Source organism: Nomascus leucogenys, chromosome 4 (assembly GCF_006542625.1).
Source record: "Nomascus leucogenys isolate Asia chromosome 4, Asia_NLE_v1, whole genome shotgun sequence".
Taxonomy (NCBI): Eukaryota; Metazoa; Chordata; class Mammalia; order Primates; family Hylobatidae; genus Nomascus; species Nomascus leucogenys.
Window position 1 is genome coordinate 100,535,134 of NC_044384.1, and position 24,154 is coordinate 100,559,287.

The 24,154-nt window shown below is 38.8% G+C and overlaps 1 protein-coding gene across 5 annotated transcripts in view; it reads right to left on the reverse strand.

Annotated features, from left to right (window-relative positions):
* The window catches only part of DOCK3 (dedicator of cytokinesis 3), a 653,304-nt gene that overhangs the window by 201,423 nt on the left and 427,727 nt on the right, over positions 1-24,154 (reverse strand). For all 5 annotated transcript variants that reach the window (XM_030811683.1, XM_030811684.1, XM_030811682.1 and 2 more), the window contains exons 11-12: positions 17,508-17,568; positions 16,099-16,246 (exon numbers count right to left, since the gene is read on the reverse strand). In XM_030811683.1, the coding sequence (XP_030667543.1) occupies positions 16,099-16,246; positions 17,508-17,568 (209 nt within the window). The remainder of the gene's footprint in view (positions 1-16,098; positions 16,247-17,507; positions 17,569-24,154) is intronic.

The window sequence follows — 24,154 nt, forward strand, 5'->3', positions numbered from 1 at the left end:
TTTCACCGTGTTAGCCAGAATGATCTTGATCTCCTGACCTCGTGGTCTGCCTGCCTTCAGCCTCCCAAAGTGCTGGGATTACAGGCGTGAGCCACTGCACCTGGCCAGCAACCATTCTTTCATATCATCCTTTTTGGAAGAGGAGCAGAAGAAAAAAAGATGGGAAGAGAATACAGATTTGTTTTCCAATCCTACAGCAGAAAATACTTGGGACCTAAGGTACCAATACTGGGATCTGTGTTAAAGACTCCTGTTGTTAATTTCTCACTCCTGCATAAACAAGAGTCATCCTGAACTGACTTTCTTCACTCTGGCTCATTATTTGATGAATTATGTTTTGCAGCAGAAATAATATACAGACAAATCCAATTGTCTACTGAGGCTACAGATAGTGGGAACTGGAAGTCAAAATAGAGCAGTTCTATGGGCACAGACTTATTTGAGTCTTCCTTGTATGACTTAGCAGACATTTGTTGCACATGTTCAAACAATGCATGTCTGAACACTGTCTGATAATGGACATGGCAGATAATGGTCCTGGATAGATGATGATCCATGGAAACTGGGAAGGTCTAGACAAGGAGAGAGAAATTTGAGCACTTCCTTACCTGACTTATAAGTAGGAAGCAGTATTTTCATTTAACGTTATTATATACAAAGACTAGAACCTTCTTTTCTCTGTACCAAAAGGAGGATGGCCCCCACTCCCATGTATACCCCTGGAAGCATACCTATAGATCTTGATCTCACTGCAAATCTTAAAGTAGCCTGCAAATCCAATTCTAGCCCCTCCCAACTGCAGTGCAGGAGAAGTCCTACCCATCCAGGGACCTGCTGGGAGATACATCTGTCTATACCTCTGGAGGCAGACCTGCAGACCTCAGTCTGACTGAAGATTTTAAAGAGGCCTTGTAACCTGGCTCCAGCTTTTCCCAGCCACAGTCCAGGCACAGTTCTGCCCACTCAGGATCCACTGAGAAACATGACCATCTGTGTCTCTGGAGGCAGATCTGCAGACCTTTGTCTGACTGTGGATCTTGAAATGGCCCTGTAACCCAGATCCAGTCCCTCCTAGCCACAGTCTGAGTGGTCTTGCATTCCCAGTAACTCAAGAGAGACACACCTGTCTAGAGGCAGGACCACTAAACTTAGTCTGACTTTGGATCTTAAAGTGGCTTGATAACCTGCCTCTAGCCCCTCTCAGCCATGGTCTAGGAGCAGTCCTGCCCACCCAGGGACCCAAGGGAGAAACACCTATCTGTGCCACTGGAGGCAATTCTGAAGACCTTGGTCCCTGAAGCAGCCCTGTGTCTCATTTCAAGCATGACTCAGCTGAGGTCTGGGGCTAGTCTTGCCTGCCCAGGAACCCACCCAGTGACCTGGCAGGAGCATTCTCAGAGAATCAGTGGGAGCCACAACAGTCTGTACATCTGTAACTGGCCTGCCACTTGAGCAACCAACTGGGGCGCCTTGCCTCAACTCTATTGAACAAGGTCCTGAAGACAGTGCAGTCTACTCAGGGACCTGACAGGATCCACACTCACCTGAACTCCTAGAAAGAGGCCCACCAACTTCAGACTCCATTGTGAAACCAACAGAAGTCATATGACCTGATTTCAGCCTTGCCCAAATGTGATATGAGAAGTATTCCCATTAGTCTGGGGACATAAAAGAAAGTCCTTACCTGCCAAAACCAGTCTTGCTTTTTCATAGGCACTGACATTAACACAAAGCGACCTGGATCATGAAGAATCATGCAAACATGACACCACCAAAAGCAACCGATGAAGCTCCAATAAATGACCCTAAAGAAGTGGAGATCTATGAATTTCTTAATGAAGAGTTCAAAATAATCATTGTAAAGAAGCTTAATGAGATGCAAGAGAACAGACAGATAACTAAATGAAATCAGGAAAATAATGCATGAACAAAATGAGAAGTTATTTATTTATTTATTTATTTATTTATTTATTTATTTATTTATTGAGACAAGAGTCTTGCTCTGTGGCCCAGGCTGGATGTGAGTGGCATGATCTCAGCTCACTGCAACCTTCACCTCCTGCGTTCAAGTGATTCTCATGCCTCAGCCTGCCAAGTAGCTGGGATTATAGGCACAAACCACCACACCTGGCTAATTTTTGTATTTGTTACATTTTTTTTTAGTAGAGACAGAGTTTCGTCATGTTGGCCAGAATGGTCTTGAACTCCTGACCTCATGTGATTCGCCCACCTCAGCCTCCCAAAGTGCTGGGATTATAGGGGTGAGCCACCATGCCCAGCCAAGAAATTTAACAATGAAATAGAAACCATAAAAGGAACTAAAAAGATATCCTGGAACTGACAAATACAATGATAGAATTGAAAAATTCAACAGAAAGCTTTGACAGCAGACTCTATCATGCAGAATAAAGAATTCGTGAACTCAAAGACAGGTCATTTGAAATTAGCCAGCTAGAGACACAAAAAGAGAAAAGAGTGAAGAAAGCGTATGAGACTTATGGGGCGCCATGAAGATAACAAATATAAGCATTATAGTAGTCCCAGAAGGAGAAAAGAAAAGGGGGCAGAAAATTTAAAGAAATATTGGCTGAAAATGTTCTAAATCATAGGAGAGATAGGACATCCAGATTCATGAAGCTCAAAGGATCACAAGCAAGAGCAACCCAAAGAATATGATCTTGTCAAAGTGTCGAAAGTAAAAGACAATTTTGAAAGCAGTAAGATATAAGCAACTTGTCTCATACAAGGGAATCTCTATTAGACTATCAGAAGATTTCTCAGCAGAAACCTTGTAAACAAGTAAGAAGTGGTATGATATATTCAGTGCTTTAAAAAAATCCCAAGAATACTTTTCCTAGCAAAGCTGCACTTCAGAAAGTAAGAAAATATAAAGATATTCTTGACAAACAAAAGCTGAGGAGGCTCATCAACACTAGACCTGCCTTTTCAGAAATACTGCAGGGAGTTCTTCAAGCTGAAATACAAGAACACTAATTAGTAACATGAAAATATGTGAGAGTATATAACTCAGCTGGGCACGGTGGCTTATGCCTGTAATTCTAGCACTTTGAGAGGCTGAGGCAGGCAGATCACTTGAGCCCAGGAGTCTGAGATCAGTCTGGGCAACATGGTATATGACCTTGTCTCTACAAAAAATACAACAATTAGCTGCATGTGGTGGTATGTGCCTATAGTCCCAGTTATTCAGTAAGCTGAGATGGGTGGATCACTTGAACCCAGGAGGTCGAGGCTGCAGTGAGCCGCAATTGTACCACTGTGCTCCAGCCTGGGTGACAGGGTAAGACTATGTCTAAAAAGAAAAAAGAAAGAAAGTATAAACTCACTGGTAAAGGTAAGTATACAGTCACAATCAGAATACTGTAATGATATAAATCACTTATAACACTAATATATAGGTTAAGAGACAAAAATATTAAGAATAGTTATTGCTACAATAATTTGTTAATGGTTACAACATGTAAATATGTAAACAGTGACATAAAAATATAAACTGGGTGGGGTAACTAAAAGTGTAGAGTTTTTCACACACAATTGTTATTGTATCAACTTGAATTGTCATAACAAAAAATTATAAAATGTTTTATGTAATCTCATAGTAAGCACAGAGAAAAACCCCCAGTAGTTACACAGAAGGTGGAGACAAAAAGTGAAAATGAAAGCATACCAGTATAAAAATTAAACAAATTCCAAAGAAAGACAAGCAAGAGGAAGGAAAAAATAAGACAAAACTACCAAACTACCAAAAAAATCATAAAACTACCAAAAAAATCATAGAACAGTGAACAAAATGGCAAAAGTAACTTCTTACCTTTCAATTACTTTATATGGAATTGGACCAAATTCTCCATTCTAAAGACAGAGTAACTGAATGCATAAAAATGCAAGATCCATCAATATGCTGCCTATTAGAGACTCACCTTAGCTCCAAGGACATACATAGGCTAAAAGTGAAGTGATGAAAAAAGATATTCCCGCTGGGCGTGGGAGCTCACGCCTGTAATCCCAGCACTTTGGGAGGCCAAGGTAGGCAGATGGCAAGGTCAGGAGATGGAGACCATCCTGGCTAACATGGTGAAACCCCATCTCTCACTAAAAATACAAAAAAATAGCCAGGCGTGGTGGCCCATGCCTGTAGACCCAGCTACTCCGGAGGCTGAGGCAGGATAATTGCTGCAACCTGGGAGGTAGAGGCTGCAGTGAGCCGAGATTGTGCCACTGCACTCCAGCTTGGGTGAAAGAGCGAGAGACTGTCTCAAAAAAAAAAAAAAAAAAAAAAAAAAGAAACGATATTCCATTCAAATATAACCAAAAGAGAGTAGGAGTGGCAATACTTATATTAGACAAAATAGGTATTCAGTCAAAATCTGTCACAAGACAAATATGGACTCTCTGTAATGATAAAGAGTGAATTCATCCAAGTATATAAGTTGTATATATATATGCACCCAAAATTAGAGCATCTAAATATATAAAGCAAATATTAATAGTTCTACAGGGAGAGATATAGTACAATACAATAACAATAGGGGACTTCAATACCTCACTTTGAAAAGCTAAGAGATCATCCAAACAGAAAATCAAAAAGGAAATAGCAGACTTGAGTAACAGTGTAAACCAAGTGGATCTAACAGACATATACAGAGCAACAGAATACACATTCCTCTCAAGCACACATGGAACATTTTCCGGGATACAGCAATACAGCATTTATTAGGCCACAAAACAAGTCTTTTTTTTTTTTTTTTTTGAGACGGAGTCTCGCTCTGTCACCCAGGCTGGAGTGCAGTGGCAAGATCTCGGCTCACTGCAAGCTCTGCCTCCCAGGTTCATGCCATTCTCCTGCCTCAGCCTCCCGAGTAGCTGGGACTACAGGTGCCCACCACCACACTCCGCTAATTTTTCTGTATTTTTAGTAGAGACGGGATTTCACCGTGTTAGCCAGGATGGTCTTGATCTCATGACCTCGTGATCTGCCCGCCTTGGCCTCCCAAAGTGCTGAGATTACAGGCATGAGCCACCGCACCCGGCCCACAAAACAAGTCTTAACAAATTTAAGAAGAATGAAATCTCAACTATTTTTTCTGACCACAATGGTATGAAACTAGACATCAATAACATGAGGAAAACTGAAAATTTCACAAATATGTGGAAATTAAACAACACTCTTTTGAACAACTAATGGGTCAAAGAAGGAAATTCATAATATACCTTGAGATAAATGAAAATGAAAATAAAACCTATCAAGACTTATGGCATGCAGAAAAAGCAGTTCTCAGAGAAACATTTACAGCAATAAATGCCTACCTGCAGAAAAAATATCTCAAATAATGTAATGTTAATATCTCAAGGAACTAAAAAATAGCAAACTAAGCTCAAAGTTAACAAAGGAAGAAAATAATGAAAGTTAGGGCAAAAATAAATGAAATAGAGACAAAGACAACAGAAAAGATAAACATAGTTAACAGTTGGTTTCTTGAAAAGCCAAATTAAATTGACAAATCTTTTTTTTTTGAGATGGAGTCTCGCTCTGTGGCCAAGCTGGAGTGCAGTGGCGCGATCTTGGCTCACTGCAATCTCTGTCTCCTGGGTTCAGGCCATTCTCCTGCCTCAGCCTCCCGAGTAGCTGGGATTACAGGCACGTGCTACCACATCCAGCTAATTTTTGTATTTTTAGTAGAGATGGGGTTACACCATGTTGGCCAGGTTGGTTCTGATCTCCTGATCTCACGATCCGCCTGCCTTGGCCTCCCAAAGTGCTGGGATTACAGGCGTGAGCCACCGCGCCCGGCTGACAAATCTTCAGTTGAATTAACCAAGAACACAAAGAGAGAAGTCTCAAATAAATAAAATTATAAATGAAAGAGGAAACATTACAACTGATACTACAGAAATACAAAGTTATTATAACAAACTTCTATGTACAATTATGTTAAGAAATTAGATAACCTAAGAAAATGGATAAATTCCTAGAAACATACAACTTACCAAGATTGAATCATAAAGAATAAAAAAAAATCAATAATAAGAATACAGAAGCAGTAATAAAAAATCTCCCAACAAAGAAATGCCCAGGACCAAAAGGCTTCATGGGTGAAGTCTACTAAACATTTGAAAGATAATTAATGTCAATCCTTCTCAAACTCCTCCAAAAAAAAAAAAAAATGAAGAGAAGGGAGCATTTTCGAACCCATTTTACAATGCCAACATTATCCTGATACTAAAGTCAGATAAAAAGACTATAGGTTGAGTAACCCTTATCTAAAATGCTTGGGACTAGAATTGTTTCAGATTTTTAATTTTTTTAGATGTTGGAATATTTGCATTATACTTACTGGTTGAACATTCCTAATCTGAAAATCTGAAACCCAATATGCTCCAATGAACATTTTCTTTTGAGAATCATATCAGTGATAAAAAATTTCAGATTTTGGAGCATTTCAGATTTTAGGTATTAAACCCATACCATATAAAAAAAGAAAATTACAAGTCTGATGAACACAGATGCAAAATTTCTGCTGAACACAGATGCAGAATTTCTCAGCAAAATACTAGCAAACCACATCCAATAGCACACTGAAAGGATCATATACCACAATCAAGTGAGATTCATCCCTGGGATAGCAGGATGGTTAAACATACATGAACCAATAAATGTGACGTACCACATTAAGAAAATGAAGGATACAAATAATACGACCATTTCTTTTTTTTTTTTAACTTTTATTTTAGATTCAGGGGTAAATGTGCAGGTTTGCTATATAGGTAAACTCGTATCATAAGGGTTGGCTGTACAGATTATTTCATTACCCAGGTACTAGGCCTAGTACCCAATAGCTATTTTTTCTACTCATCTCCCTCCTCCCACCTTCATCTTCAGGTGGGTCCCAGTGTCTGCTGTTCCCCTCTTTGTGTCCATGTGTTCTCACCACTTAGCTCCCACATATAAGTGAGAACATGTGGTATTTGGTTTTCTGTCTCTGAGTTAGTTTGCTAAGATTGATGGCCTCCAGCTCCATCCATGTTCCTGCAAAGGACGGGATCTTTTTCTTTTTTATGGTTGCATAGTATTCCATGGTGTATATGTGCCACATTTTCTTTATGCAGTCTACCATTGATGGGCATTTAGGATGATTACATGTCTTTGCTATTGTGAATAGTGCTACAACGAACATACATGTGCATGTGTCTTTATGATAGAAAAATTCATATTCCTTTGGGTATATATCCAGTAATGGAATTGCTGGGTCAAATGGTAGTTCTGCTTTTAGGTTTTTGAGGAATCGACATACTGCTTTCCACAATGGTTGAACTAATTTATACTCACACCAACAGTGTATAAGTGTTCCCTTTTCTCTGCAACTTCACCAGCATCTGTTATTTTTTGACTTTTTAATGATAGCCACTCTGACTGGTGTGAGACGGTATCTCATTGTGGTTTTGATTTGCATTTCTCTAATGATCAGTGATGTTTAGCTTTTTTTCATATGCTTGTTGGCCACATGGATGTCTTCTTTTGAAGGTGTCTATACATGTCCTTTGCCCAGTTTTTAATGGCATTCCTTTTTCTTGTAAATTTGTTTAAGTTCCTTATCAATGCTAGATATTGGACCTTTGTCAGATGCATAGTTTGCAAATATTTTCTCCTATTTCTGTAGGTTCTCTGTTTACTCTGCTGATAGTGTCTTTTTCCATGCAGACTCTCTAATTAGATCCCATTTGTCAATTTTCACATTTGTTGCGATGGCTTTTGTCATTTTCATCATGAAATCTTTGCCCATTCCTATGTCTAGAATGGTATTGCCTAGGTTGTCTACCAGGGTTTTTATAGTTTTGGGTTTCATGTTTAAGTCTTTAATCCATTTTGAGTTGATTTTTGTATATGGGGTAAGGAAGGGGTCCAATTTCAATCTTATGCTTATTGCTACAAAGTTATCCCCGTGTCATTTATTGAATAGGGAGTCCTTTCCCCATTGCTTGTTTTTGTCAGCTTTGTTGAAGATCAGATTGTTGTTGGCATGCTGCCTTATTTCTGGGCTCTGTATTCTGTTCATTTGTCTATGTGTCTGTTTTTGTACCAGTACCATGCTGTTTTGGTTACTGCAGTCCTGTAGTATAGTTTGAAGTCAGGTAGCATGATGCCTCCAAGCTTTGTTCTTTTTGCTTAGGATTGCCTTAGCCATTTGGGCTCTTTTTTGGTTCCATGTAAGTTTTAAAATAGTTTTTTCTAGTTCTGTGAAGAACGTCACTAGTAGTTTGATAGGAATAGCATCCAGTGACCATTTCAACAGATGCAGAAAAAGTGTTTGACAAAATTTAACATCCTTTCATGATGAAAACTCTCAATAAATTAGATATATAAGAAATAAAGGCCATTTACGATGAGCCCACAGCTAATATCATATTCAATAGTGAAAAGCTAAAAGCCTTTTTTCTAGGATAAGAAACATGACAAAGATGTCCACTCTCGTCACTTTTGTTCAACACAGTACTAGAAGTTCTAGCCAGAGCAATCAGGCAAGAAAAAATAAGACACATCCTGACTGGAAGTGAAGAAGTTAAACTGTCTCTGTTTGCAGATGACATGACCTTATATACATATAAAAAGCCTAAAGACTCAATAAAAAAGCCGTTAGAATAAATTCAGGAAAGTAGCAGGAGACAAAATCAACATAAACAATCAGCAATATTTCTATATACTAATGACAAGCTCTCCAAAAAAGTTAAGAAAACAATGTCATTTATGATAGCATCAAAAATATATAATATTTAGGAATAATTTAACCAAGAAAGTGAATGATCTATTTACTGAAAACTATAAAACACTGATGAAAGAAATTGAAGAAGACACAAATAAATGAAAAAAATATCCAGTGTTCATAGATTGGAAGAATTAATATTTTCAAAATATCCATATACTACCAAAAGTGATCTACAGATTCAAGGCAGCCTGTATCAATACTCCAAATGACATTTTTCACAGGAATAGAAAGGAACAATCCTGAAATTTGTATGGAACCACAAAAGTCTCTGAATACCCAAAGCAATCTTGTGAAATAAGGACAAAGCTAGGGGCATCACACTTCCTGATTTCAAATAATGTTGTAAAGTTACAGTAATCAAAATAATATGGTAATGGCATAAAAACAGACACATAGACCAATGGAACAGAATACAGATCCCGGAAATAAACTCAGTGAACTAGTATTTGACAAGGGTACCAAGAATACACAATGGGAAAAGGACAGTTTTCAATAAGTGGTGCTGCGAAAACTGGACATCCACATATAAAAGGATGAAATTGGACCTTATCTGACATAAAACATAAAAACTAACTCAAAAGAGATGAAATACTTAAATATAAGACCTAAAACTGTAAAACTCCTAGGAGAAAACAGAAATAAAAGCTCCTTGACATTGGGTCTTAGCAGTGATTTTTTGAGATATGACAACAAATACACAGGCAAGCCAAAATAAATAAATGGAACTATATCAAACTAAAAACCTTCTTCACAGCAAAGGAAACAATCAAAACAAAAAGGCAATCTATGGAATGAGAGGAAATATTTGTAAACCATATATCTGATTGGGGATTAATATCTAAAACTATATAAAGAACTCATATAACTGAATTGCATAAAAACAAATAACTCAATTACAAAACAGGCAAAAAGGCCTGAAAGACATTTTCCCAAAGAAGACACACAAATGGCCAACGGGTATATGAAAAGGTACTCAATATCACTAACCATCAGGAAAATACAAATCAAAAAGAAAATGAGATATCACCTCACATCTCTTAGGATGGCTGTAATCACAAAACAAGAGATAACAAGTGATGACAAGAGTGTGAAGATAAGGGAACTCTTGAACACTGTTGATGGAAATGTAAATTGGTGCAGCCATTATGGTATGGCAGTTCTCCAAAAAATTAAAAATAGAACAACTATTTGATCTAGCAATCGCACTTCTGGTATATCCCGAAGAAAAAGAAATCAGTATCTTGAAGAGATATCTGCACTCCCAGGTTTGTTGCAGTATTATATACACTAGCCATGATACAGAAACAAACAGCCATCAACAGATGAATAATAAGGAATATACACAGGCCAGGCATGGTGACTCACGCCTATAATCCCAGCACTTTGGGAGGCCGAGGCGGGTGGATCATCTGAGGTCAGGAGTTCAAGACCAGCCTGGCCAACATGGTGAAACCTCGTCTCTGCCAAAAATACAAATATTAGCTGGGCATGGTGGTGGGCACCTGTAATACCAGCTACTCAGGAGGCTGAGGCAGGAGAATTGCTTGAACCCGGGAAGTGGAGGTTGCAGTGAGCTGAGATTGCGCCATTGCACTCCAGCCTGGGTGACAAGTGTGTGAGACTCCATCTCAAAAAAAAAAAAAATATATATATATATAGTTCTTTGAATAAAAATAATATATATAATTATACATAATAAAGAATATGGCCGGGCGCGGTGGCTCACGCTTGTAATCCCAGCACTTTGGGAGGCCGAGGCGGGCGGATCACGAGGTCAGGAGATCGAGACCACGGTGAAACCCCGTCTCTATTAAAAAATACAAAAAATTAGCCGGGCATGGTGGCGGGCGCCTGTAGTCCCAGCTACTCGGAGAGGCTGAGGCAGGAGAATGGCGTGAACCCGGGAGGCGGAGCTTGCAGTGAGCCGAGATTGCGCCACTGCACTCCAGCCTGGGCGACAGAGCGAGACTCCGTCTCACAAAAAAAAAAAAAAAGAATATATAATTACAATGGGAAGTGACAGATGAATAACAAGGAATTATATATTTTCTTTATTATTCATCTGTCAATTCCCAATGTAATTATATTTACTTGTGATGGCCACTGAGATAAATACATCTATTTTATCTTTTGAAATATAATAAATAATGGTATAGAATTAAAAATTATGTATCAATTATACATGTAACAGATTATTCATCCATAATAAAAAAGGGAATCCTGCTTTTGTGACAACATGGACAAGCCTAGGGGGCACTGTGCTAAGTAAAATAAGTCAGATATGGAAAGACAAACACTACATAATCTCTCACTAATATGAGGAATCTAAAAAAGTCATTCACAGAAGCAGAGAGTAGAATGGTGGTTGCCAGGGGCTAGAGGATAGTGGAAAAGAGGAGGTAATGGAAAGATGTTCATCTCAGGACACAAACTTTCAGTTGTAAGATAACTTCTGGAGATTTATGTACAGCATGGTAGCTATAGTTAATAATGCTATATTGTATATTTGCTAAAATGGTAAACATTAAGTGTTCTTACCACAAGAAAAGTAAATATGTCAAGTGATATTTGAATATGTTCCTTAGCTTGAATGTGGTAATCATCTGACAATGTTTATGTATATCAAATAATCATGTTGTACAATTTAAATGTGCACAATTTTTTATTTGTCAATTATAACTCAATAAGGCTAGGGGATAAAAAGAGGATGGCCCAATGGGCCTTCACCCATTTCAGAATGTGCTTCCATTTAAGAATGGCTCCTGGCCGGGCGTGGTGGCTCACGCCTGTTGGGAGGCTGAGTACGAGGTTAGGAGATGAAGACCATCCTAGCCAACATGGTGAAACCCCATCTCTACTAAAAGTATAAAAATTAGCTGGGCGTGGCGGCGAGTGCCTGTAGTCCCAGCTACTCGGGAGGCTGAGGGAGGAGAATGGCTTGAACCCCGGAGGCGGAGGCTGCAGTGAGGCGAGATTGTGCCACTGCACTCCAGCCTTGGCGACAGAGCGAGACTCCGTCTCAAAAAAAAAAAAACAAAAAACAAAAAAAAATGGCTCCTAAACAAGTACTCTTAAGACAGTTTCATGGATAAGGTGGTTATGAAGCAAAGAACCCAAAGACAGTATTCTCAAAAAATGCCTGAATAGGCCTAGTGTCTATCCCAAATATGAGCAGCAGTTCCCTTCTAGTCATCACTCACAGAAGAGGTTGCCACCTAATATTGCTTTAATTAAAAGAAGTTTATTTCTTTACATTTTTAATTTTTGTGGGTACATAGTAGGTGTATGCCACTTGGTATTTCTGGCCTCATAAAGCCTTTCATGATATGGGGCATTCTCTGAATCTCCTTTTTTTTTTTTTTTTTTTTGAGATGGGGTCTCGCTCTGTCACCCAGGCTGGAGTGCAGTGGCGCCGTCTCAGCTCACTGCAAGTTCTGCCTCCCGGGTTCACGCCATTCTCCTGCCTCAGTCTTCCCGAGTAGCTGGGACTACAGGCGCCCACCATCACGGCTGGCTAATTTTTTTGTATTTTTAGTAGAGACGGGGTTTCACCGTGTTAGCCAGGATGGTCTCGATCTCCTGACCTCGTGATCAGCCTGCCTCAGCCTCCCAAAGTGCTGTGATTACAGGTGTGAGCCACCGCGCCCGGCCTGAGTCTCTTTATTTTGAACATCACAGCACTGTTTGGGTAAGTTATGTTAATCTGAAATTACCTCAATCAATGGGAGTTTTTAGATGCTTATGAAGGTTATCTGGCAGAATTGGTTGAAACGCATTTTTTTTAAAAAGGAGCAAAGCTACACAGATTTAGTAATTATGGTTGGGGTATGATCACCAAATTGAAGTGTTAAATGCTATTGTAAAAACCACCATTAAAGTAGCATAGTAAATGGTGGTATCATCTTGTGCCTCAAGATGAATTTCCAGAATGAAAGCATAATGAAAGTGTCAAAGAATGATGCATCAAAGCCAATCTGGTGGGAGTAAAAATAATGTGCCTTGGAAAACTGTGTCAGATAATTCAGAAAGTGGCTTAAGTGAAGACAAAGACCCAATGACATGGCTGCATATGAATAATTTAAATAAATTTTTTCATAAAATTTGAGAGTCAAGAATAAGCAATATATCTCAATTTTACATAATATGATTGAGTACATAATTTGTAATACATATTTTATAATATAAAATACATTGTAATCCAAATTAAAAATTTAATATTCAAAATATGTATTTATCTTGTTTCATTAAGGTTGGACTAAATATGTTTATTTGGACATTTTTCATTGTAAAATTGGACAGCAATCATCACATATTCAAAGCCATCTTGTATTTGGTTACATGCATTATTTATGGACACCCACCCCCTCCAATGTTGGCTTTAGCTCCTGGCACTCCTTTTGGGTTCTAAGTACAGCATGCCCTGTGCCTGCTTGTGACCCCTTGTCCTTCTGGTCAAGAAAAATACAGTATCTATATCAGACAGAAATGTACATATGGTTATTTATTTGTGAGTTTTAAGGCGTTTGACTCATTAGGAAGTGACTTAGTTTTCATGCCTCAGCTTCTTATTGAATTTTTTTTTTTTGCTATTTTCTTATTTTTTTTTTTTATTATACTTTAGGTTTTAGGGTACATGTGCACAATGTGTAGGTTTGTCACATATGTATCCATGTGCCATGTTGTTTTGCTGCACCCATTAACTCGTCATTTAGCATTAGGTATATCTCCTAATGCTGTCCCTCCCCCCTCCTCCCACCCCACAACAGTCCCCAGAGTGTGATGTTCCCCTTCCTGTGTCCATGAGTTCTCATTTTTCAATTCCCATCTATGAGTGAGAACATGCGGTGTTTGGTTTTTTGTCCTTGCGATAGTTTACTGAGAATGATGTTTTCCAGTTTCATCCATGTCCCTACAAAGGACATGAACTCATCATTTTTTATGGATGCATAGTATTCCATGGTGTATATGTGCCACATTTTCTTAATCCAGTCTATCGTTGCTATTTTCTTAAAAGAATGTGTGGTGCCTTCCCATACACATGTGAAAACAACATTATACAGCAGAATAGTGGCCTTGGCAGAGACAAACAGGAGTTTCTACCTTCACTGGTTAAGGCTGACTATGAACAATGAAAGAAACGATGAGAATGTGAACAACTAATCAGATATTTGCCAACTCATTCATTAAAACTATATAAGAGGTTTTCATCTTTGTAAAATCCTGTCCTAGCAAAGGCTAAAGCACTATCAATAGCAATTAGTAAACTCTTTAAGCTTCCAATTCAATCTAACCAACAAAAATGTTGCCTGAAACTTACTGGAAAATATTGCTTCTCCTGAGGGCTAGATTCACTGTGCTGATGTGGATTAAAATGACTAATCCTAGAATAATTCTATATTGTACACAAAATCAATTTCACAAACATGCATTTGATAGTCTGAAAGTCTGTTAATATTTTCAAGTGGAAAAATTATTGTACATTTTAACTCTATTAATCCTTCAAAAGAAAATTTGAAAAAAATATCTTCTCTATAAACATATTTTTTCATCTTTTTAGAACTAGTATATTAGACACAGCCCATCCATAAGAAGGAGCTAAGAAAAATACATACATGAATCCTGTTTCTCGCAGAAAGCTGTTGCTTTAGAAGCAATTAGGCCAATTAAGCCTGACAGCATGATTTCAGGAGGAATGCTGTGCAAGCTCCTATCTGTAATGAAAATTTGCACCGAAACAAGGAAGGCATAATACATGCAAAGAATAACATTTCTGGAGTGCTATCTATAAATCTCTTGCCCTTGGAAGGAATACAGTGGAGTAAGATGATAATGATGATGATTTTGGATTTCTGTTTAGTCCTTTTCAAAGGGAGGAAAGCATATTAACAAGCAGGTTCCACCACTCATCAATTTGGGGATTTGGTAAATGGAAAAAGCCTGTGACTGATGCATGGAAGGAGGAGAAAACCAGCCAAAATTTTCTTTGTAAGTTATGATTCCAAAGGAAGATCCTCATCCCATAAAGTATACAACTCTGACAGGAACAAAGCTGAAGGGAAAATAGGTAATGAGGAGATTGGGTTTTTATTTTGAAATCAATCAAATGTGGCTTAACAGAAATTGTGAATTAAGCTTATTTCATGCTCAAGTCAGAGCAACAGATAATACAGAAAAATCTCTATACAATATTATGGTGAAGATACATTAACATGGTGATTGGAAGTATTTTATTTAATTTAGATAAACAATATTGGGTTTTTAAACTGAAAGATGAGTTTTTAAAAATTCTCACAGTTTTAAATATACTTGCTTTAAAAACTTATTAAACTCACCACTGATCATTTTTTAGCACTACAATTTGTGTCTAACTATATGAGCAAAGATGGAGTATATGACTGAATTCTGCATTTCTTTTCATTATTGTGTTTTTCCTATTGTTTAACAAGTTAGAAGGAGATGGACTGCTTATCTAAGACAATATCCCTTGGTTGAAGAACACTAAAAATAATGCCATGCCTGGTTGGATGTGACTTATCGATCTCCGGTGGCACAAGTGAAGAATAATATCTCAGCTCCTCAGAAAAATTGGCTATCTTTCATAGAGAAACTTGACTCATGATCACTCTTTTAAACAATCTTGATCATTAGCCAGCTCAGTTATAATAACTGGTGGGCAAGTATTAGACATGCAAGACTCTCATAGCCAAGACACATGAGAAGCATATTGTTAGCTTTTCTGCAAATATGTAAGATTGGTTAATTCTGGAGAAAAAAGAAAATGTGTACTATCAGATTTTCACTTTACGACAGAAGGTCCCAAATGAAGCTGTTTCAGAATTACCTGGGAAGCTTATTAAAAATAACACTGCCTGGGCCCCATCCCAAATCTTAGCTCAATCTTCCGCATTTTCTTTTTTTCTTTTCTTTCTCTTTTTTTTTTTTTTTGAGATGGAGTCTTGCTCTGTCGCCCAGGCTGGAGTGCAGTGGCGCGATCTCGGCTCGCTGCAAGCTCCGCCTCCCAGATTCACGCCATTCTCCTGCCTCAGCCTCCCCAGTAGGTGGGACTACAGGTGCCCGCCACCACACCTGGCTAATTTTTTGTATTTTTAGTAGAGACAGGGTTTCACTGTGTTAGCCAGGACGGTCTTGATCTCCTGACCTTGTGATCCGCCCGCCTCGGCCTCCCAAAGTGTTGGGAATACAGGCGTGAGCCACTGCGTGGCCCGTGTCCACAAGGTTTGAGTACTGCTACTCTCAAGGGCAGTGCTGGGATGTCTTATGCTACAAATCATTAATATTCCTGATGTCCATTACTCACGTGTAAACCTTAAGAACAAAATCCTTTTCTTCCTTTACTTCTGTGAGTGACTGTAGGACATCCAAGATGCTTAGGACCGCACAGCCATATGGTCGCCTGTAGTGCAGGTGAGGAGGACCTTTCTTTGAGTCGTTCAGGAGCATCCGGCCTTGGGCACAGCAGAAAACACCAGTCAGACTGAGAAAAGCATGCTCCTCTCCAGTATCACCTAATTGTCATCCAAGGATGCCTGAGCTACAGGCACCTAGGAAATCCTCTAAGGTGAAGACTACAGGGCTGAAAGGAGTCATCCAAGGATATTTATGTGGAAGAACACCAAACAGGCCTCTGGCCAAAGCTCTTTCCTATACTACATTCAATCTAATCATTCTTATCTGACTCTAAACCAATATTAACACTCCATTTATTAATCACATGAAAATAAAAGTGATTTTATGAATTTCTTAGAAAAACCAATGTGCTAATAATAGATTTAAACTTCTCAGGTATGTTTTAGATACAAAGTTTAGTATTTTAGCTGCCAGGTATAAACTACATATGCACAGACAAGGAGGTTACTGTGTTCTTTCAACCAAATTCTGCTGTCAAACATCATCCTGAACAATTGTGGGACTGAGAGTAGTCTTAGAAAGTGGATGAGTGTTTACTTTTCCTGCTTACCAAAGCTGTGCCTACAGTGGCAAGAAGACTTGCAAATGCGGGAACCTTAACAAACACTCTATTTAGTACAGCAAATAGCTGTTTTGTTGGCAAGGGATTAAAAAATATTCTTTGATAAAAATGTACATGATAGGCCAAAACTCAAACCTATGAAGGAGGACTTGGTTCGCCATAGCCCCAAAAGTTGTATCATAAACTTGAAATAAGTCTGAGCAAACAAACCACAGAACAGTAGTAAAAATCACTTTTTCATCTTGGGTGGGGTAGAAGTGAAATGTCATCCATCTTCTGGAGTGATGATAATAACTCTAATTTTGTGGAGAGAACCACAGATACATAATTTCAAACACAAACAATAGGTGGTGAATGGCCTTTGCTGTGAAGTTGGCACCTCTGGAAACCTGCTATAAGATCTCTGAGGGAAAGGGTAGGTACAGAGGCAGGGCACTGTGTTAGAAATAATGTCCAGAAGCAGACCATTTTAAATAAAAAGTTTGGGTCTAAAAACGGAGTGGAAGGTTTTAAATGATTACAAAACACAAACAAAACCCACCCCCCCGAATCCATTTATATCAAACCAAGCTACCATAGCAGTTGAGCTTAGGTATAACTTCAATACAAGCTGGACTCTAATCCTGAGACCTGAAATTACAGGTAAGATCTAGGGAGAAAACAAAGCTCATGCACAAGACATACTTATCCCAAGTTGGGCCAGTCTTAGTCATGTGAATGGGTAAGGTGAACAGTACCTATTCGGATCACATGGGCAACGATATACAAATCTCTCTTCATATCTTTGCTGCTCAGATCCTAAGAGAAAAAATAAGTAAATTCAGGCAAGGAATACACAGAAAATAATTAAAAATTCATTTTGAATCTCTAGTCATTTGCTTTTACTGTATGTTATAGGTAGGGGAAGGGAGATTACAGCACATAGCACTTTAATGGTTTATAAGATGCCTGCAGTGAAAGTCTGGATATCTTATATGCCTTTGGAAGTTTATTTTATTGACAACATTTTTCCAGCTCTCATTTAGACCACTTAACAAATAAAAAGTCTATAAAAGTTCTCACATTAGAAATCTTCACGATACTGCCTTATTCCATGTTTACTCTAACATCATATAAAAACATTCTGTAACAGAAGGAATAAATGTTCAGTAAAGAAAAAATTGGGAAAACACCAAAAAAGCTCATCAATAACTAAAATTCTGTAAGTTTGTTCTCCACTAATTTTACATTGATTCCTCTGTCCACAAATGATTATTACACACTAAGTTGTTCCACTTAAAAGAGATTAATTTGGTATCAGTGAAACCTCAATAATTTGATTTCTATTTCTAAATTCTGATATTTATCATTTGTACTAAATTATAGTTGAAAATAACCTTATTGAAAAAAATTAAGGGTTTCCTTTAAGTAAACAGATATGATCCAGAATCAGAAAATTTCCAAACCAGAGTTATGAAAATCATTCCCCTCCCTCCCTCCCTTCCTCCCTTCCTCCCTTCCTTTTCTTTAAAAAACAAGGTCTTGCTCTGTCATCAGGATGGAGTGCGGTGGTGCGATCACGGCTCACTGCAGCCTTGTCCTCTGGGTCAAGCGATTCTCCCACCTCAGCCTCCCAAGTAACTGGTACTACAGGTGTGCACCATCATGCCCAGCTATTTTAAAAATTATTTGTAGAGATGGGGTCTTGCTATGTTGCCAGAGCTGGTCTCGAACTTCTAGGCTCAAGCAATCTTCCTGCCTCAGCCTCTCAAAGTGTTGAGAATACAGGTGTTACCATGCCCAGTCTGATAATCATTCTATTTGTGTTTAGAACATATGTTGAAATGTTTGTTGAGTATGCATTATGCTTTTTAAATGTATTGTGCTTGAAATAACAAAAATTCTTTAATATATATTCTGTTTCAGATTTTTCACCAGGCCATCAACTTGCTGCTCTCTCAGCCATTATTGTGAGTTAATGATACTTGATGGAATAACCTTTGTCCTTAATGTGACAGGTTTCTGTGATCTCCCTTTTGCTTCTAGGAAAGGCTCCCTTAGTTCCATTTCCTTCTCCTCTTTCATCTTTTGATTGACCCCAGATGCCTGTCTCTCTTCAATTAAAAAAAAATGTAGTCCCAGCTACTCGGAAGGCTGAGGCAGGAGAATGGCATGAACCAGGGAGGCAGAGCTTGCAGTGAGCCGAGAAAGAGACAGTGCTACTGCAGTCCGGCCTGGGCAAAAGAGCGAGACTCCGTCTCAAAAAAAAAAAAGGTACAATCAAATGGCAGTCATGATTTGGAATGAGCTTAGAGATTCAGAGTCTCCATGTTTCTTAATTTGTGAACCCTGTTGCAGGGTTAGCACTAGGGTGAGGCAAGCAAGGCACCTAAGGTGCAAAATTTAAGAAGGCACTCGCTCTCAAGATCCTGTGCTTTGTTTGCCTTAGCCTAGTCCCAGCCTCGCCCTATTAAATGGCCCTGAACATATGAAAGAAAAGGAGACACTAAGAAGTAGTATCTGGGCCAGGCGTGGTGGCATATGTCTGTAATCCCAGCACTTTGGGAGGCCGAGGTGGGAGGATCACTTGAGGTCAGGAGTTCGAGACCAGCCTGGCCAACATGGTGAAACCCCATCTCTACTAAAAATACAAAAATTAGCTGGGTGTGGTGGCACGCACTTGTAATCCCAGCTACTCAGGAGGCTGAAGCAGGAGAATAGCTTGAACCTGGGAGGTGGAGGCTGCAGTGAAACTAGATTGTGCCACTGTACTCCAGTGACAGAGAGACTCCATCTCAAAAAAAAAAAAGTAATATGTAGTGGTGAAACTGAAGCTTTTAGATGGTTATAATATTTTGTCAAGTTCTTAAAATAATAAAGTATGTTTATAATGAAACAGGTTACAAAATAATTAAACATAAATTGATATCTGGAATCACAAAGATATGTTTTTACATGAAAGTTGTGTTTGATATTGAAAAAGGATGTTTCATGCCCCATTTCACTAATTCTTTTAATTGAACATGGAATTTAAAATATTATTAAAATAGTGCTATATTTTGATACTTATTAAGATGGTACTAAACAAGTGAAAATTGAAAACCAGGTTACCATTTTTTTTTTTTTTTTTTGAGGCGGAGTCTCGCTCTGTCGCCCAGGCTGAAGTGCAGTGGTGCAATCTCGGCTCACTGCAAGCTCCGCCTCCTGGGTTCACGCCATTCTCCTGCCTCAGCCTCTCCGAGCAGCTGGGACTACAGGTGCCCGCCACCACACCCGGCTAATTTTTTGTATTTTTAGTAGAGACGGGGTTTCACCGTGATCTCGATCTCCTGACCTCGTGATCTGCCCGCCTCGGCCTCCCAAAGTGCTGGGATTACAAGCGTGAGCCACCGCGCCCGGCCCAGGTTACCATTTTTATATACTTTTTTGGATGGAAAGATGTTGATTACTGAAGGATATAGAAATGTTCAACACATTTCAAAGTGAAATGGTTCCTCCTACACAGCCTGGATTGTGTACATCCAAACTATCAAATGACTCGTATAATCACTGACTCCAATGTACCTATGGAATTCAAGCCAGTTTCCAAAGATGTCCAAATACTAATCTGATGGGTTGTACACAAAAATACTAAATGTTTCCCTTGACTCTGCTGAGTGAATAAAAGAAGCCCTAAGTATAATTTATGGTATTTTCCAAGTGGCTGAGTAGGGGCTCTTTCTGACCATCATGTACACAGCATCCAGAACTTTCAGTGGTATTTATTTGACATCAATAGAAATAAGACAATAATTAGTGCAAGAAAATATTTTAAGCAAAATTATTATTTGTGAGTTCCACAGAATTTCAGTATAAAAGCTATCTTATTAAATGTAAGTGCATGACTAAACACAGTTACCATAAGGTTTGTTAAACATATATTCTTCAAGACTAAGCACCAAGGGTGGTTATCTATGTTATATTACTCACATGACCTGTAAAAGAAAGATGAGAAGAAGGGTGATGTATCTATCATTCATCTGGTGAGCAGGATTTCAATCCTGATTACATGGCATGAATTAGATTTGTTCACTGGACCAAACTCTCTAATCCTACTTAACTAGGAAGCTGCTCCCAACTAAACAGTGTGTAGAAGAGACAACTGGGGACAATGACTTAGGGTCCAGCATCTTAGACTCACTCATTTGAAACATGAAAAAGTTAATTAACTTCCCTGTGCCTGGGACACTCTTTCTCTATAGAGATAATGGGATTTACGAATACAAAATAAAACCAGCTTATTCATACGTAAGTTGCAGAAAATAAGGTAGTATTTTAATACATAATGTTATTATAGTAATTCAAGTTGAATTCTGAACTCTAAAAAATCACTACTCAAAATTCTATCTTGGAATGTAGAAGAGTATAAAAAATATATAAAATAAAATGACAGCTAATGCATGGACAACTGTACAAATGCATTCTCTGAGTTGGTCACTTGAATATGACAGCAAATAAACATTTATTCATTTGTTTATGTAACAAATCATTACTGACATCTTGCAGGCAGTGTGTATGAGGTCCTGAATATCTAAGAATGAGTAAATACAAATAGATATACTTTCACACATTTATCTATAGAGCCATTGTTTAGCATGAAAGTCAGCAAAATCCTCATTGTATTGGCTGTCCATGTAAGTATAAAACACAGTCTCCTTGGATAAAATTCTTCCTTGGTAGGAAACCCTAAAATCTAACCAAGTCAGAAAAACTAAGGCCTCAAAGAGAATAAGGCCGTGCCAAATAATGTGACTTTAATGTGGCTCTGAAGTGTGCTGAGTAACCTTGTAATCTGCTCAGTTTGTGTGATTCCCTTTTCCATATTCTAAGGTAAGCTAACAGGTCAGCATCAATCATAGTTGTGGCTACATTTTCTTGCATTTACTCTGAGACTCTGCAGCACATACGTCAATCTAGGAAACTCCCTTAGCTCATAGGAGGAACTCAAGTCTCAGATAATGAGAAAACAGGTCCCACCTATATAATTTCATAGAGCTTAAAGTAAAACATAAAAATCCTGGCTAAGATAATCTTGTTCAGAAATCTTGTGTGCTTTGTAAAAAATCCTCAAATCATGTTTCGGACCTTTTTAAAAAATCCAGGGCAGGGCTGGGCTGGGAACATTGACTCATACCTGCAATCCCAGCATTTTGGGAGGCCAAGATGGGAGGGCTGTTTGAGGCCAGCAGTTCAAGACCAGCCTGGGCAAAATAGCAAGACGCCATCTCTTAAAAAAAAAATTAGCCAAGCATGGTGTGCACCTATAGCCCCACTACTCAGGAGACTGAGGCAGGAGGATCACTTAGAGCCCAAAGGTTCAAGGTTTCTATGTGAGCTATGATCAGGCCACTACACTGAAGCCTGGGCCACAGAGTGAGACGCTGACTGCAAAAATAAAAAAAAATTCAAAAAAAAAAATAAATTTAGGGCTGCACTACAAAGAGAATTATGGAAGTATTAATAGTATATTTAGCACCCTGTGCCTTCCCATTGTGGCAGAACAAGAGCACATCATGCATGTTATGTGCAATAAAGTTGGAGCTATAGCTTTGGCCTCTGGGCTCATATGGATAATTAAAATGCTAAATGAAAATTTTGATTTACTGTAATTACATTCAAATACCACCCTAATTAAGTTCATTTTTCAAAAGACAAAGACTGTACTCATCATATTCAAGAATTCAAAGACATCACATGCACGCAGCTCTGTTCCCACAAATCCAAGAAACAAGGAATCAACAATTTCTCCTGATGCTTTACCAGGTAATATCAGAGAATCAGAATTTAGAAAAACCTCCTAAGGTTACTGAGACATTCGAGAAGATGGGTGTCTCTTACTAATTCTGTTTCAGAAAGGAGGTCCTACAAAACCACCTCAGTGTTCAGGAACTCCCACTTCAGAAGCTCTCAGCCAATAGACTAACCTAAATCCCATTTACTACAATTTAGATTCTTTCTTTCATTCTTTTCCAATTGAAGACAGAGAGCTGATCTTCCCAGACTAAGCCATCTTAACTCCCTTAACCGCCATCATGGGTCTGCTTTTCCTGTTCTTTCTCCTTGCATTATCTCCTAAGCCTTTACTGCTAAGCTCAAAGATGGACAAAATATTATTTTAGCTTAGCTAGATTTATAAATCTTTCCATACATCTGGAGCATTATCAATAAAAGCTATCCCTGTGAAAGTGGTTTCTGATTCTGCAGTAACATCATTTGATGTTTTGAAAGATAAAGTTGCAGTAAATGAACTAAAAAGTGAGGTGAGCAAATATAACTGTATCTTTTACAGAAAGTCACGTATCAGATCTCCAGATTAATCCCATTTGCATTTAAGAGGCCCAATGTAATCTTTACAATATCTGTCCCCTGTCAATCACACACCATAAGCAAGGTCAGTGACACTGTGAAACTATCACAATAGGTTTTGATGTATCTCAGGATCACTGAAACAGATCAAAGAATCCACAATAATCAAAACTGGTTTAAAATTGTGACACAGTCTTGTTTTATTCTACAGCAAATAAATTAACTCAAATAAATACCACTGGATAGTTTTTAACAAGGTAAAAACAAATTAGTAAATCAGAATAAACTTGAAGAACACACATGGCAAGGTGGGATTGTGAGGTTTGGTATTTTCTAATCAGCAGATTTCCAAATCTTTTCTAAGTTGATTGGTCCATAGTTGTATAGACCATGAACAACAGTATGGCTTTTCAGAAAAAACTGAAGTACAGAAACAAGGGGATTCCATTCCAAGATAGCCAAATAGGAACAGTTCTGGTCTGCAGCTCCCAGCATGATCGACGCAGAAGACAGTGATTTCTGCATTTCCAACTGAGGTGCCTGGTTCATCTCATTGGGACTGGTTGGACAGTGGGTGCAGCCCAAGGAGGGCAAGCCGAAGCAGGGCGGGACATCACCTCACCTGGGAAGTGCAATGGGTCGGGGGATATCCCTTTCCTAGCCAGGGGAAGCCATGACAGACTGTACCTGGAAAATCGGGACACTCTCGCCCAAATACTGCACTTTTACAACTGTCTTAGCAAATGGCACACCAGGAGATTATATCCTGTGCCTGGGATATCCTGGATGGGGCCCATGCCCACGGAGCCTTGCTCACTGCTAGTGCCGCTGTCTAAGACTGACCTGTGAGGCAGCAGCCTAGCAGGGGAGTGGCATCTGCCATTGCTGAGGCTTGAGTAGGTAAACAAAGCGGTTGGGGAAGCTCGAACGGGGCAGAGCCCACTGCAGCTCTGCAAGGCCTGCTGCCTCTGTAGACCCCACCTAGGGGGGCAGGGCATAGCTGAACAAAAGGCAGCAGAAACTTCTGCAGACTTACATGTCCCTGTCTAACAGCTCTGAA